This window comes from Cetorhinus maximus, chromosome 20, assembly GCF_964194155.1.
Source record: "Cetorhinus maximus chromosome 20, sCetMax3.hap1.1, whole genome shotgun sequence".
Lineage (NCBI taxonomy): Eukaryota > Metazoa > Chordata > Chondrichthyes > Lamniformes > Cetorhinidae > Cetorhinus > Cetorhinus maximus.
The window spans coordinates 67,074,270-67,090,898 of record NC_135898.1 but is presented as its reverse complement, the minus strand read 5'-3'; the positions used below and the strand labels follow the sequence as shown (position 1 = coordinate 67,090,898).

The 16,629-nt window shown below is 43.9% G+C and overlaps 1 protein-coding gene across 1 annotated transcript in view; it reads right to left on the bottom strand.

Moving 5' to 3' along the window:
* ptprea (protein tyrosine phosphatase receptor type Ea) overlaps positions 1-16,629 on the bottom strand; it is a 321,222-nt gene that overhangs the window by 50,696 nt on the left and 253,897 nt on the right. The window contains exons 5-6 of the mRNA XM_078564878.1: positions 16,180-16,252; positions 5,925-5,998 (exon numbers count right to left, since the gene is read on the bottom strand). Of these exons, the coding sequence (XP_078421004.1) occupies positions 5,925-5,998; positions 16,180-16,252 (147 nt within the window). The remainder of the gene's footprint in view (positions 1-5,924; positions 5,999-16,179; positions 16,253-16,629) is intronic.

Below are 16,629 nucleotides of genomic sequence, written 5' to 3'. Positions count from 1 at the left end.
TGCGGGTGTTGGATGATCAAACTCAGCACTGAAGCCCTCCACAATCAATTCGTCAGCCAAAGCTCATCATCACATCTGATGCAGGAAGAATGCCTTTGGTGTAAGCTACCAGAGTGACCTGCTCCCATGCAACCACCTCCCAACCAGGGTCAGCACCTTTGGGAAAGGAACGGAGGAGGTAGGTAGAAAATTAGGAAAACAGAATCTCTCCTTTCACATCGGCACGGCTTGATGTGAAGGAAGAGTAAGAAGGGTCAAACTCTAAGATAAAAGCAAAAAACTGCGGATGCTGGAAATCGAAAACAAAAATAAAAATACCTGGAAAAACTCAGCAGGTCTGGCAGCATCTGTGGAAGGGAGCACAGTTAACGTTTCGAGTCCGCATGACTCTTCCACAGAACTAAGGAAAAATAGAAAAGGGGTGAAATATAAGCTGGTTTAAGGTTGGGGGGCGGTGGGGTTGGGACAAGAGAGCTGGATAGAGGGCCAGTGATAGGTGGAGATAACCAAAAGATGTCACAGGCAAAAGGACAAAGAGGTGTTGAAGGTGGTGATATTATCTAAAGGAATGTGCTAATTAAGGGTAGAAAGCAGGATAAGCAAGGTACAGATAGCCCTAGTGGGGGTGGGGTGGGGTGAAGGAATCGAAAAAGGCTAAAAGGTAGAGATAAAACAATGGATGGAAATACATTTATTAATAATGGAAATAGGTGGGAAAAGAAAAATCTATATAAATTATTGGAAAAAACAAAAAGGGGGGAGGAAATCAGAAAGGGGGTGGGGATGGAGGAGAGAGTTCATGATCTAAAATTGTTGAACTCAATATTCAGTCCGGAAGGCTGTAAAGTGCCGAGTCGGAAGATGAGGTGCTGTTCCTCCAGTTTGCGTTGAGCTTCACTGGAACAATGCAGCAAGCCAAGGACGGACATGTGGGCATGAGAGCAGGGTGGAGTGTTGAAATGGCAAGCGACAGGGAGGTCTGGGTAATGCTTGCAGACACAACGAAGGTGTTCTGCAAAGCGGTCACCCAGTCTGCGTTTGGTCTCTCCAATGCAGAGGAAACCGCATTGGGAGCAACAAATGCAGTAGACTAAGTTGAGGGAAGTACAGGTGAAATGCTGCTTCACTTGAAATGAATGTTTGGGCCCTTGGACGGTGAGGAGAGGGGAAGTAAAGGGGCAGGTATTGCATCTTCTGCAGTTGCATGGGAAGGTGCCGTGGGAGGGGGTTGAGGTGTAGGGGATGATGGAGGAGTGGACCAGGGTGTCACGGAGGGAACGATCCCTATGGAATGCCGCCAGGGGGGCTGAAGGGAAGATGTGTTTGGTGGTGTCATCATGCTGGAGTTGGCGGAAATAGCGGAGGATGATCCTTTGATTGCGGAAGCTGGTGGGGTGATAAGTGAGGACAAGGGGGACCCTATCAGGTTTCTGGGAGGGAGAAGAAGGTGTGAGGGCGGATGCGCGGGAGATGGGCCGGACACGGTTGAGGGCCCCGTCTATCACCAGAAATTGAGACAGAAAGGTCAAGGAAGGGAAGGGAAGTGTCAGAGATGGACCATGTGAATATGATGGAGGGGTGGAAATTGGAAGCAAAACTAATAAAATTTTCCAGGTCCAGATGAGAGCATGAAGCAGTACCGAAGTAATCATTGATGTACTGGAGAAAGAGTTGTGGGAGGGGGCCGGAGTAGGACTGGAACAAGGAATGTTCCACATACCCCATAAAGAGACAGGCATAGCTGGGGCCCATGCGGGTACCAATAGCCACACCTTTTATTTGGAGGAAGTGAGAGGAGTTTAAGGAGAAATTGTTCAGTGTGAGAACAAGTTCAGCCAGACGGAGGAGAGTAGTGGTGGATGGGGATTGTTTGGGCCTCTGTTCGAGGAAGAAGCAGAGAGCCATCAGACCATCCCGGTGGGGGATGGTGGTGCAGAGGGATTGGATGTCCATGGTGAAGAGGAAGCGGTTGGGGCCAGGGAACTGGAAATTGTTGATATGATGTAGGGTGTCAGAGGAATCACGGATGTAGGTGGGAAGGGACTGGACAAGGGGAGAGAGAATGGAGTCAAGATAGCGACAAATGAGTTCCGTGGGGCAGGAACAGGCTGACACGATCGGTCTGCCGGGACAGTCCTGTTTATGGAATTTGGGTAGGAGGTAGAAGCGGGCCTTCCAAGGTTGGGAGACTATCAGGTTGGAAGCTGTAGAAAGAAGATCTCCAGAGGAGATGAGGTCAGAAACAGTCCAGGAAACAATGGCTTTATGTTCAGTAGTGGGGTCATGGTCCAGGGAGAGGTAGGAGGAAGTGTCTGCGAGTTGACGCTCAGCCTCTGCGAGGTAGAGGTCAGTGCGCCAGACAACAACAGCACCACCCCCCACTGGGATGGTCTGATGGCTCTCCGCTTCTTCCTCGAACAGAGGCCCGAACAATCCCCATCCACCACTACTCTCCTCAGTCTGGCTGAACTTGTTCTCACACTGAACAATTTCTCCTTTAACTCCTCTCACTTCCTCCAAATAAAAGGTGTGGCTATGGGTACCCGCATGGGCCCCAGCTATGCCTGTCTCTTTATGGGGTATGTGGAACATTCCTTGTTCCAGTCCTACTCCGGCCCCCTCCCACAACTCTTTCTCCGGTACATCGATGATTACTTCGGTGCTGCTTCATGCTCTCATCTGGACCTGGAAAATGTTATTAACTTTGCTTCCAATTTCCACCCTTCCATCATATTCACATGGTCCATCTCTGACACTTCTCTTCCCTTCCTTGACCTCTCTGTCTCAATTTCTGGTGATAGACTGTCCACCAATATCCATTACAAGCCTACCGACTCCCACAGCTACCTCGACTACAGCTCCTCACACCCCGCTTCCTGTAAGGACTCCATCCCATTCTCTCAGTTCCTTCGCCTCCATCGCATCTGTTCTGATGATGCCACTTTCAAAAACAGTTCCTCTGACATGTCCTCCTTCTTCCTTAACCGAGGTTTTCCACCCACAGTGGTTGACAGGGCCCTCAACCGTGTCCGGCCCATCTCCCGCGCATCCACCCTCACACCTTCTTCTCCCTCCCAGAAACATGATAGGGTCCCCCTTGTCCTCACTTATCACCCCACCAGCTTCCGCATTCAAAGGATCATCCTCCACCATTTCCGCCAACTCCAGCATGATGACACCACCAAACACATCTTCCCTTCACCCCCCTGGCGGCATTCCGTAGGGATCGTTCCCTCCGTGACACCCTGGTCCACTCCTCCATCACTCCCTACACCTCAACCCCCTCCCACGGCACCTTCCCATGCAACCGCAGAAGATGCAACACCTGCCCCTTTACTTCCCCTCTCCTCACCGTCCAAGGGCCCAAACACTCATTTCAAGTGAAGCAGCATTTCACCTGTACTTCCCTCAACTTAGTCTACTGCATTTGTTGCTCCCAATGCGGTTTCCTCTACATTGGAGAGACCAAACACAGACTGGGTGACCGCTTTGCAGAACCTTCGTTCTGATCGCAAGCATTACCCAGACCTCCCTGTCGCTTGCCATTTCAACACTCCACCCTGCTCTCATGCCCACATGTCCGTCCTTGGCTTGCTGCATTGTTCCAGTGAAGCTCAACGCAAACTGGAGGAACAGCACCTCATCTTACAACTCAGCACTTTAGAGCCTTTTGGACTGAAATTGAGTTCAACAATTATAGATCATGAACTCTCTCCTCCATCCCCACCCCCTTTCTGATTTTTCCCCCCCCCTTTTTGTTTTTTCCAATAATTTATATAGATTTTTCTTTTCCCACCTATTTCCATTATTTTTAAATGTATTTCCATCCATTGTTTTATCTCTACCTTTTAGTCTTTATCGATTCCTTCACCCCACCCCACCCCCACTAGGGCTATCTGTACCTTGGTTGTCCTGCTTTCTACCCTTAATTAGCACATTCCTTTAGATAATATCACCACCTTCAACACCTCTTTGTCCTTTTGTCTGCGACATCTTTTGGTTATCTCCACCTATCACTGGCCCTCTATCCAGCTCTCTTGTCCCAACCCCCCCTTAAACCAGCTTATATTTCACCCCTTTTCTATTTTTCCTTAGTTCTGTGGAAGAGTCATGCGGACTCGAAACGTTAACTGTGCTCCCTTCCACAGATGCTGCCAGACCTGCTGAGTTTTTCCAGGTATTTTTGTTTTTGTTTAAGGGTCAAATTCTCCCTGTTTGGATAACTAATTAGTTGACATACTTAGTGTGAACAGTGGAGTCTTACCACACCATGCAAGAGACTCTAGTGGACTAAAGTTGCAAAGAAACAAAATCCTTATATACAATAGGACTGCTTATTGTTCAATTAGGAACAGATTTGCAGATGTCACAATCATCCTTATAACATACTTCAGCAAATCAATTTAAGCAAAAGCATATATGAATCTAAGCAAATGGATTTGTAGGAAATTAGTTCTGCCTGTGTTGATGGTAAGTCAGCATGCTGTGTTGGCAGTTCAACATGCAGTGTGGCTCATGTGAAGCAGATCCACACATAGTGAGCTCTAATTTATGCTATGCATGTGGAGAAGGAGGAAAGCAGAGGCCAGGGAGTCAAGCAGGTCATGTCCCAAGCTGTCTACACTTGTCTCCCAGAGATCAACTTATGAGTGCCCGAGGCAGAGGCACTGACTGTCTAGCTAGGGAACTATTGGATGGCTTGGGAAGAGTGTCAAGTAAATTTGAACATGAATGGAAGAAATAAAAAATGCTGTAGCTGCATTTATTTCATCTGGCTATATGCGCTGTCTGAATAGATCAAAACATAGAAAATTCAGGAACAATCAGAGAGGTCAAAATCAGGTCGAAATGATTTCAGAGCTCATCCCTAGCAACATCTAATTAATATTACAACCTTAACTGTAAAAGCGGGCTCTTCACAGAATTCCTAATTTAGTGAGATAGTTAATTTTGCCATCAAAAGAGCATAAAGAATGAATCTGAGCTTGGTGGTGTAAATTAGACTTTTATGATCTTCCCCAAGAGACAGAACAAAGAAGTAAAAGGAAAGATTTCATTATTATAGATATGATGATTTCATCATCTTTTTCTCTGAAAGGTTTAATTTTTGTCACAAGTCTATAAAGTGCGTAATAGGGTGCTAAGATGATCCAGGGCACATTTATATAGTATATTCACTGACATCTATGAGATGAAATGTAACAATTACAAAAAGTCTGCTATAAGCAATTTTGCATTAATCACATTGGGAAAATATGAGAAAATAGAGCTTTGGACGTCCAAGTTAACATCTGGATCACAATGTAAAAAAAAAATCAGCCTTTTTCTGCATGAAGCTGTTAAAACTCATGAATTAAGAGTCACAATCTTTCTGAGTTTCTCAGAATCACGTTTTGAAACCAAATGCAATTTACCAAGTAATACAATTTGTAAGCAAATACATTATTTGCATCTGATTCATGTGGTTTGTTCGATGAACCTGCAGGACCAGGAAATGTACAAATAGTTGTTGAATATGGTCATAAGCTACTTGCCTGTGGTTTTATAGCTCATGAGTTATGTACAACGTAACCTAAGCCCAGTAAGGCGCAATTCAATTTGCATCCTATAACTCCTTGTTACATATTCTCTATCTAGTTTTCAAACAGAGCTCAGAACGGACGTCACAGATACAAACTCACTCAAATAAGAACTAAAAATGCTGGAAAAATGCAGCAGGTCAGCCAGCATACATGTATATCTAGATATAAAAAAGGGTACCATTTTGGTTGAAGATGAAAGGGCTATTTTCAATTGCAGCGAAGTGCCTCTTCCTAAAACATGAACCTAAGTTTTTTCCTGTTTGGATGCTGATAAACCTGCTGTGTATTTGCAGCATTTCCAGTTTTTATTTCAAATTTCCAGCACACACAAACTCAAATTACCTTGTTCTTCTAAAATACCATTTGGAATCTTCTTCTCTCCCCCAATGACAACGTCCTTTTTCCTTTTTCTTAATCTTAAGATAAATATAAAATAGAAGCACGTGTGCAGATAACGAACTCCCAGATATTGGCATGTTTCTTACTTTCAGATAAAGCATCTGCTTTGAACCAGATTTAACACAACTTACTCTGCAGTACAATCTTTAAATTCATGCGTAAACAAGTTAAACTTAAGCTTTAAGGTATGGATATAGAACGCCCAATATTATCACATGTTTTTAAAAGCATAAATTAAAGTAGAAATATCTTCCAGGAAGTTAGTAAATGTAACTTGTACAATTGACGTACAAGTAGAAAGGTGAAAACAGTTTGACAGAAGTAACCTGATTGTTTTAAGATACAGGCGCAAGAAAGAAGGTTAGAAATGTGGCCGTTAGGCCTATGTGAGTGGAACCTGAAGAAAAGGAAATGAGTACTGAGTCGAGAGAGGAAGCAAGTCAGCACAAGTATCTTAGAACTAGCTGTGTTAACACTGAAGCTACTCTTGTCAAAGAAGCAAGACCCAGGATTTCTGGTATGCTACGTACAAAGTACTTCTGCCTTCGGTGTTGTAAAAGCTAGATTCCTCCAGACTCTTTCAATGCACTCTCCTGGGACCTTATCAGCCGCATCAACATTTGAATTAGTGGGTTGGGCAGTTCATGCATTTCCTACTCTGTCGCTGCCTTCCTGTTTGGCTACATGAACTGCTCCACCTATTGATGAGTGGAAGTTTTGATCCTTCCTTTGATTGGTTGTGAGCTTGCTAAATAAAGATGGATGTTCTTTCTGTACAGCGTGGTTTATTTTATTTATTCAGGCACATAAACGGGCAAAAAGAAAACAAAAAGTTACAGCGCACAGGGAATCTGCAGCAACAATATGACTGTGGAAAAGCTGCACAAGCTTATTTTTGTCACAATACAAATGATAAAACCCTTCGCTCAATATGCTACGCAAAGCATCCTGTCAGTGAGGCTGTGGTCTAGATGTTCTGATCTGGTTGCAGTTTAATGCAGTGTATTGACCGGCTGTATAGGATCAACTCATTATCAAAATTATTACTGGCTCCAGGTGTAGCTTTGTATATATATGCATGAAGGTCGCCTAGTGTGAGGAACTAGGGAGTTGGCATTCAGGTGAAACATGAAGAGTTGCAGGCACTTAAAGGGAAATGGTAAACCTCATGTGGAGTAGGGGATGGGGCAATGTCATGGATTGTTGTGGCCTTTGGAAAAGGCTCAAAAACTATTTCGACCCACTGGCAGCCTTTGCTAATGCTGAAGAGGCAGAGGGGTAAGAAATAAAAAGAAAGCCAACGTGAAGACACAAAATATTACTGACAAGTGGAGCAGCCCACATCTGATCCTTTGTTTGTAAAGGAGAACTGGTGCTACATGAGGAGGTAGCAAGGAGAGTGGCACTGCTTATTTGCCAAAAGGAAAATAGATTGTTGTTGTTAACTAAAACATTCAAGCCACCTTCAGGCCATCAGCTGATGAAACCTTGGCCCAGGCCTTTGCCAACCCCAGGTTCAGCTATTCCAATGCTCTCCTGAATAGCCTTCAACTCTTCACAATCTGTGCATTTTAGGTTATCTGAAACTCTGCTGCTTATATGTTATTCTGCGCCAAATATCATCTCCCCTGTCCTTGCTATTTTGGCTCTTGTTCCCCCAGTGCCTCAGCTTTCGGGAGTCAGGAGGTGAGTTACTCACCACAGGATTCCTAGCCTCTGACCTGCTCTTGTCGCCACAGTATTTATATGACTAGTCCAGTTCAGTTTCTGGTCAATGGTAATCCCCAGGATGTTAATAGTGGGGGATTCATTGATGGTAATGCCATTGATTGTCAAGGGGTGATGGTTAGATTCTCTCTTGTTGGAGACTGTCATTGTCTGGCACTTGTGTGGCGCGAATGTTACTTGCCACTTGTCAGCCCAAGCCTGGATGTTGTTTAGCTCTTGCTGCATTTGGACGTGGACTGCTTCAGTATCTGAGGACCTGGTGCAATTATCAGCGAACATCCCCACTTCTGACCTTATGATGGAGGGAAAGTCATTAATGAAGCAGCTGAAGATGTTTGGGCCTGGGATATATATTGTGGAACTCCTGCAGTGATGTTCTGGAACTGAGATGATTGGCCCCCAACAACCACAGCCGCAGTCCTTTGTGCTAGGTATGACTCCAACCAGTGGAGAGTTTCTCTCTGATTCCCATTGACTCCAGTTTTGCTAGGGCTCCTTGATGCCACACATGGTCAAATGCTGCCTTCATGTCAAGGGCAGTCATGGTAACCTGACCTCTGGAGTTCAGCTCTTTTGCCCATGTTTGAACCAAGGCTGTAATGAGGTCAGGAGCGGAGTGGTCCTGCCAGAACCCAAACTGGGCATCAGTGAGGAGGTTATTGCTAAGCAAGTATCGCTTGATAGCACTGTTGATGACCCCTTCCATTACTTTATTGATGACCAACAGTAGATTGATGGGGTAGTAAGGGGTCAGGTTGGCTTTGTCCTGGTTTTGTGTACAGCACATACTTGGGCAAATTTCCACATAGTCAAGTGGATGCCAGTGTTGTAGCTGCACTGGGACAGCTTGGCTAGGGGCGCGGCAAGTTCTGCAGCACAAGTCTTCAGTACTATTGCTGGATTATTGTCAGGGCCCATTGCCTTTGCAGTATCCAGTGCCTTCAGTCGTTTCTTGATAACACGTGAATTGAATTGACTGAAGACTGGCACCTATGATGCTGGGGACCTCCGGAGGAGGCTGAGATGGATCATCCACTCAGCACTTCTTGCTGAAGATTGATGCGGATGCTTATCTTTTGCACTGCTGTGCTGGGCTCCTCTATCGTTGAGGATGGGATATTTGTGGAGCCATCTCCTCCAGTGAGTTGTTTAATTGTCTACAACCATTCACAACTGGATGTGGCAGGACTGCAGAGCTTAGATCCGATCTGTTCATTGTGGGATCGTTTAACTCTGTCTATCACTTGCTGCTTATGCTGTTTGGCATGCAAGTAGTCCTGTTTTGTAGCTTCACCTGGTTGACACCTGATTTTTAGGTATGCCTGGTGCTGCTCCTGGCATACCCTCCTGCACTCTTCATTGAACCAGTGTTGATCCAGGTAGAGTGGGGGATATGTCAGGCCATAAGGTTACAGATTGTGGCTGAGTACAATTCTGCTGCTGCTAATGACCTCCAGCGCCTCATGAATGCCCAGGACAGATTGCCAGATCTGTTCAAAATCCATCCCATTTAGCACGGTGGTGGTGCCACACAACACAATGGAGGGTATCCTCAATGTGAAGATGGGCACATTGTCTCCTCAAGGACTGTGCAGTGGTCACTCTTACCGATAATGTCATGGGCAGATGTATTTGTGGCAGGCAGGTTGGTGAGGATGAGATCAAGTATGTTTTTCCCTCTTGTTGGTTCCCTCACCGCCTACCGCATACCCAGTCTAGCAGCTATGACCTTTAGTACTCAGCCAGCTCTGTCTGTGGTGGTGCTACCGAGACATTCTTGGGGACATTGAAGTTCCCCACCCAGCGTACCTTCTGCGTCTTTGCCACTCTTAGTGCTTTTTCCAAGTGGTGTCTAACATGGAGGGGTACTGATTCAGCAGTTTGCGGGGGGACACGTGGTAATCAGCAGGAAGTTTCCTTGCCCATATTTGTCCTGATGCCATGAGTTTTCATGGGGGCCGGAGTTGATGTTGAAGACTCCCAGGGCAACTCACTCCCGATTATATGCCACTGTGCTGCCAACGGGACAGGACATACCCAGGGATAGTGATGGTGGTATCTGGGAGATGATCTGTAAGGTATGATTCCGTGAGTATGACTGTGTCAGGCTGTTACTTGACTATTCTGTGAGACAGCTCTCAAGCCCCCAAAGGTCAATAAGGAGTACTTTGCAGGGTCAACAGGGCTAGGTTTGTCGTTGGCGTTTTCCGATGCCGGTGGGCCATCCGGTTTCATTTCTTTTTATTGACTTTTTAGTGGTTTGATGCAACTGAGTGGCTTGCTAGGCCATTTGTGAGGGCATTTAAGAGTGAACCACAGCACTGCAGATCCGGACTCACATGTAGGCCATACCAGGTAAGGATGGCAGATTTCCTTCCCTAAAGGGCATTAGTGAACCTGGTGTGTTTTTACAAAAATCGAGATTGGTTTCAAGGTCATCATTAGATTTTTAATTCCAGATTTTTATTGAATTCAAATTTCATCATCTGCCGTGGTGGGATTCATCTCCCAGAGCATTACCCTGAGTCTCTGGATTACCAGTGACAATACCACTATGTCATTGACCAAACTGTTGTTATCTTTCCTGATATTTCCCCTTCTGGATTCCTGTTCATTTTTGCCCTATGCCTCTAAGAAGCAGCTTTTTCTAAGTTAAATACAGTGTTATATAGATGCAATGATAAAAGCAAAATACTGCGGACGCTGGAAAACAAAAACAGAAAATGCAGGAAAAACTCAGCAGGCCTAGCAGCATCTGTGAAGAGAGAAACAGTTAATATTTTGAGTCCGTATAATCCTTCCTCAGAGCAAGGTTGTGTTATATGAATGCAAGTTGCTCTGTCTGTTGCTGGTTTAATAGTTGCCCAACCTCCTTTACCAGCCTTATGTAAGGACTATAGATTCTGCTTTGTTAGGGTTATTTTCCAATCATGGAATTACTTCAGAACAAATTGGTTTCAAGAGCACTTTCCACTGATGGCTAAATTGTTTTGTTGGACAAACCTTTCTGGTTCCCGGGAGGAGCTTTTAGTGTATTTGTCATGATTAGGGAGTGTGGTAATTATGGTTTTATTTAGGATGTAATATACCTTTAAGAATAATACTTGTTAAGGAAGATCACATGATCTTTAGTACCCAATAGGAGAGTAGCAAGGGCTACCTCTATAGTTAGTGGCTCGTAGTGTAGAGATAGAGTTTGAAGTGAAAGCACACGTGTAGTTGCCGCTGAGTACCTTTGTAAAGAAACTAGAAGTTTCCACCTAAAAGCACCTGCTGATTAATTCTATCAATAGTACCAACTCGTCCACAACTCACAACAAACTGGCGACGAGGACAAAACAAGTTTAACAGAAGAAATCAAGTGAAATGAAATTGCCACTGTACCTCGCCCAGTAATTGTAAGTAATTGTAAGTCCGTTCAAATCGATGAAGTAATTCCCTCTCAGAATGCCGAAATTCGGAAGAATTGATCCTTTCGATCTAGCCATGGACAATTGGTCTCATTACATTGAACGTTCATTTTCCAAGTGAACGAGATTATGGGGGAAGAGGAGAGGTCAACGACCCTCTTAAGTATATGTTTGAATAAAACCTATGGCTTGATTGAAAGTTCAACAGCACCCAGTGCCCCAGATTTGAAAAATTTTGTTGAATTGGTGGACCTCGTGAAGGGTCATTAAGCCCTCAGTAACGATGCAAAGATTCAAGTTTAACTCGAGAAATAGAGCTCCAGGGGAGACAGTTGCACGCTATGTGAGTTTGGTACATCTATAAACGACATGCTCAGAGATCGTTTAGTGTGCGCCGTGAATGAGGACACGATTCAGAAGAGATTATTGTCCGAAGTGAATTTGGATTTCAAGAAGATGCTAGAGATAGCACTGGCCATGGAAAGCACAGTAAAAGATTCAAAAGCCATTCAGGGCGCTCAAAATGGAGCCATCCTCCACATCAGGCGGGAAACTCTAGCCAAATAGGGCGTGAAAAGACAAGACTCGACTGAGAAGCAGGAAACAGCCCACGCTAGCTGGAAAATGAGAAAAAAATGACTTGGCAGCAAAAACAAAGAATAATTTAATAGAGATGGAAACAAGCAGTTTTTAATGATTGGTAGTTTAAAAAATTCGAATGTTATTATTGTCACAGAAGTGGGCATATAATGAAGCAGTGCAAGGGAAGATTCAAGCAGGCTTTTAAACAAAAGAAAAAACCCAGTGAGATCTACAATGTAGAAGAGCCTGAAACAACAAATTCAGATATTTACTCGTTGCTTAATCTGAAAGTTGGAACGACATAGCCAATACTTATAACAGTGAAAGTAAATGGCAGACCTGTTAGAATGAGGTGCACACAGGAGCTTCCACTACAGTAATTGGGGAACATGCCTTCAGGTATTTGAATAATGGGGAACATCAATTAAATTTAGAAGAAACAACTGCCCAATTAAGAACATACATGGATGAAGACATTCAAGTCAGAGGCATAAGTCGAGTATTGTCCATTATGGAATCCAATCGGTAAAGCTGCCAGTGTTGGTAATGAGAGACAGAGGACCAAGCCTCCTAGGCTGAAATTGGCTAAGGGAAATCGACCTTGATTGACCACTGAGATTCCAAAAGGAAGCTGGGAGCATTCCTGTTTTGAAAAGGAGTGTGTAAGGACTCAACAACCTGAAGAAATGCAGGCTGTCTTAAGCCAAAATATGGAAGAACAGTAGAAAGAACTTGAAGAGAACATGTTTAAGGACAGAGTTCGAGACAAGGTGAGCAACCATTGAAAGGAAAAAGAAAACCTGCTGAAAGATCTTCACACACTACAAGGTTCCCTCAGGTCAAAGTTTGTACCTCTGGAAAAGTATGAAGAGAAACAGAAAGAATTCAACACTTCTCTGAATAAACAGAAGAATGAGTTGGCAGAGAAATCACAACAATGTTCAATTTTCCAGGAGGCAGCAAACAAATACATAAAAGAGATGGAAGAGCTGAAGAATCAGCTACATGAAGCCAAAGAGGCTTTGGAGGCAAAAATCGCAGAATTTTCTAAGGAGCAGACATGATGAAATTTTGGGAGACTCAACTCAAGTCAAGCTTGAAAGAAGTCTGGCTAATATTGAAGTCAAAAAGATTAAAGTCAGCGCTATAAAGAAGAAGGCACATAGATAGAAGACACACAAACACAAATAAAACTTTAATCCTGGCATCATACGATTATACTTTCGTACATAAGCCTGGAAGTCATTTGCCTTTATAAGAAAAAGATGAGGATGTCCCAGTTCCACAGTTTTATTGTTAAATTTTTTAGATTTCTCGCCGGTATGCGCTCGACAGATCAGAGACTGGACAAGTCAAGACCCAGTCCTATCTCCAGTACGGGAACAAGTGCTAAATGGTTGGTCACAGGAGCCCCTATCTGATGAAATGAAACTGTACTTTAACAGAAGACAGAAATAACCAGCCAGGATGGCATCTTATGGTGGGGAGCATGAGTGATAGTTTCTCCAAAGGGAAGGGAGCCACTTTTAATTGAACTACACAGCGCATATCCACAAATATTCTGAATGAAGGCCATAGCACACAGCTACCTATAGTGGCCTGGGATGAATAATGAAATATATTGAATATACATATGATATTTACAAATTCAAATTTCTCAAGACAACAAATTATTTACGCTGGGTAGGAAATTTACAAGTTCAGTCTTTCAGGTGGTTTCCTGATATGTGTGGAACGTCTCAGCTCCACAACTTCAGACTCTTTGTCAGGAACCTCCTTTTCCAGAGTTGCCTGAACATCAGGTGCTTCGGTGGGCGCTTGCAGTTCTGTATCCTCAACTCTTATAGGAACATTGTGTGCAACGTCAGCAACTGCAGAAGTTGCTTTCAACAGCTTCGTTACGTCATTGGGTGCGGCCAGGAAGACCATGGGCGCGGTTACACATTGACTACGTGGAACCTTTCATGGGAACAATGTTTCTGCTCATTGTCGATGCCCACTCAAAATGGTTGGATGTAAATGAGATGAAGTCACCAACGTCTTCTGTTACAATTGAGAAGCTACATCAAATTTTGCCATTAACGGGCTACCAGCAGTCCATTTGTGATAACAGCAGAGCATTTATGAGCATCATTGGTTTTTCAGCCTCAACGGTATCACTCATGTAAAAACTTCACCATACCACCCTTCCTCAAATGGACTGGCTGAAAGGGCAGTTCAAATGTTCAAGGCAGTTATAAAGAAGCTAACTGGAGATTCTTTAGCAACAAAGCTAGCATGCTTTCTTTTTCATTACAGGACTACCACTCACACAATGACAGGTGTTGCACCTGCGGAATTATTGATGAAACACTGTCTCAGGACGAGATTGAGCTTAATAATGCTGAATTTAGAGGAGAAGGTGGAGTCAGGGGAGCCAGAAAACCAGACATGACTGGTATAGTCGTGAGATGAAATTTACTGTGGGAAAGACGGTATACGTGAAGAACTTTGGAGAAGGACCAAAGTGGTTACCGGGTGAAATAAGTGGTGACTGGACTGCTATCTTACCACATGGAGGTGGAAGGCCGAGACACACAGAAACAAGTGGATCATCTAAGGCAGAGAGAAACAAATTACCAAGAATTGTTTCCAACAGTATTCACGACCGGGTCAACGTTTCCTGTTCAGAGGACTCAACCCAGTACAGATATGTCTGATGTTCCTGTAAGAGTTGAGGATACAGAACTGCAGGTGCCCACCGAAGAACCTGATGTTCAGGCAACTCCGGAAAAGGAGGTTCCTGACAAAGCATCTGAAGTTGTAGAGCTGAAACATACATGCATCAGGAAACCACCTGAAAGACTGAACTTGTAAATTCCCTACCCAGTGTAAATAATTTGTTGTCTTGAGAAATTTGTACTTGTAAATATAATATGTATATTCGAGTAAAGGGGAAGGGATGTAGTAATTATGGTTTTATTTAGTGTGTAATATACCTTTAAGAATAATACTTGTTAAGGAAGATCACATGATCTTTAGTACCCAATAGGAGAGTGGCATGGGCTCTGTGGTTAGTAGTTAGTAGTGTAGAGACAGAGTTTGAAGTGAAAGCACATGCGTAGTTGCTGCTGAGTACTTTGTAAATAAACTAAAAGTTTCCACCTAAAAGCACCTGCTGATTAATTCTATCAATAGTACCAACTCGGCCACCACGCACACCAGGGAGTAACTTGAAATAAAAACAGAAAATGCTGGATATACTTCATAGGCTGCATCCCTGGAGAGAGAAACAAGGAGGAGAATTTTACTGGCCACGGGAGGGGGGATCACAGCATGGAGGGGGGTGGCAGGTAATATTAGGGGGAAGCCAGGTTGGATCAACTTCCTGACATGGTCCTGCCATTGGGGCATTTCCCACCAGAAGGAAGCAGGAAGCAAACTTGAATATTGAAAAGGCCCATTAATGGCCATTGACATTTTGTTGATGATGGATCGACACAGCCCCATGGGGTGTGGAGGCCTCCAGCTGAAGGCAGGCAGCATCCCAGTGGCAGTCCATGGGGTTTCAGGCGGGGGCAGTATTTTTCCATTCAAAGTGGGGCAATCAGACAGGGAAGGCAGCCTGGCCCTGTGACCCCAGCAATTAGGTCACAGAAGATTCCCCTCTATTGATATCTTGTTAAAAGTTTTTAAAATGTTTCTTCAGCCTAGAGCATGTAGGCTCCAGGGGCCCTGCATGCCTCAGCAGTGTGGCCAGTGGTCCTGGTGGTACCGCTGAGCTGCCAATCCTCTGATTGGGCCAGCAGCCGACGGCAAAACCTGATGGCAGCTCATGGTTAAACTCCCGCCGGTAAAATCGAGATGGAAGATCCATCACCCTCCTTGACATCCGTTGAGACCTGACATGAAAGATAAAATTCTGCTGTAATTTTTTCAGGTTGGTGACCTTTCCTTCTGATGAAAGGTCATTGCTCTGAAATGTTAACTCTGTTTTTCTTTCCACAGATGTTGCCTGACCTGATGAGTAATTCCAGCATTTTCTATTTTTATTTCAGGCTCCCAGCATCCACAATATTTTGCTTTTGTATTAGGGGGTAACATGGCGGTGATTTCATTTTCTGATAATTCTTTTGTATTGAATTTTAAATAAAATGTTGGTTGGTTTAAATAAAAATTCCATTTTTTTATCTGGATCTGCAAGTGCAGGAGAATGTCCGATGATGTCAGAAGAAGTACTAAACTCCTTTGTCACTACTGCAGAGCTATTAGAAAATGATTTGCAGAACACTGTGAGAAAATTGCTTTCACTGTGCGCTTCATAAATCTCCAAAGCAACTAGTTAATGCTTTACAATGGATGCTTCATAGGAGCATTACACAAGTCATGTTACATGTAGATTGCATACAAAATCTCTTAGCCTGTAAAATGCAACATATTTTCTGTCAGATACATATTTACAGCAATTATATATTTTTTTCAAAAAGCTGAACGCTTACCTGAAATAAAGAACAGCGCCAATTAAAATCACAATCGCCAGTGGCACAATTACATATACAGGAACATAGGAATCTGAATAAAGTAGAGAAAATCATTTTGAAAAGGAGCACAGATTCATTAAAATCGTACACTTGGTTTTCAGTAAAGTACAGAAATTGGAACATGGTCACTGTTTGGTGGTTTGAGATTAATGCGATTGTTTACGTTTTCCCCAATCGGCTGCCACTGGGCTACAGGAACCTTCTGGCGCAATCCACATGGTTGTTCCTTAAGTGTGAGTTCAGATAGTGGATGTTGGCAGGTTATGTGGTTGCAAAGATCAGCAAAGTTAGCCTTCATTTTGGCCTGTTTACAATTGTATGCACTCCAGCAGAGATCATCAGATAGCAATCAGGATCAGGAACTATGCCGTATCCCCACCCCAACAGTCAGTCTGTGTACATTGAGAC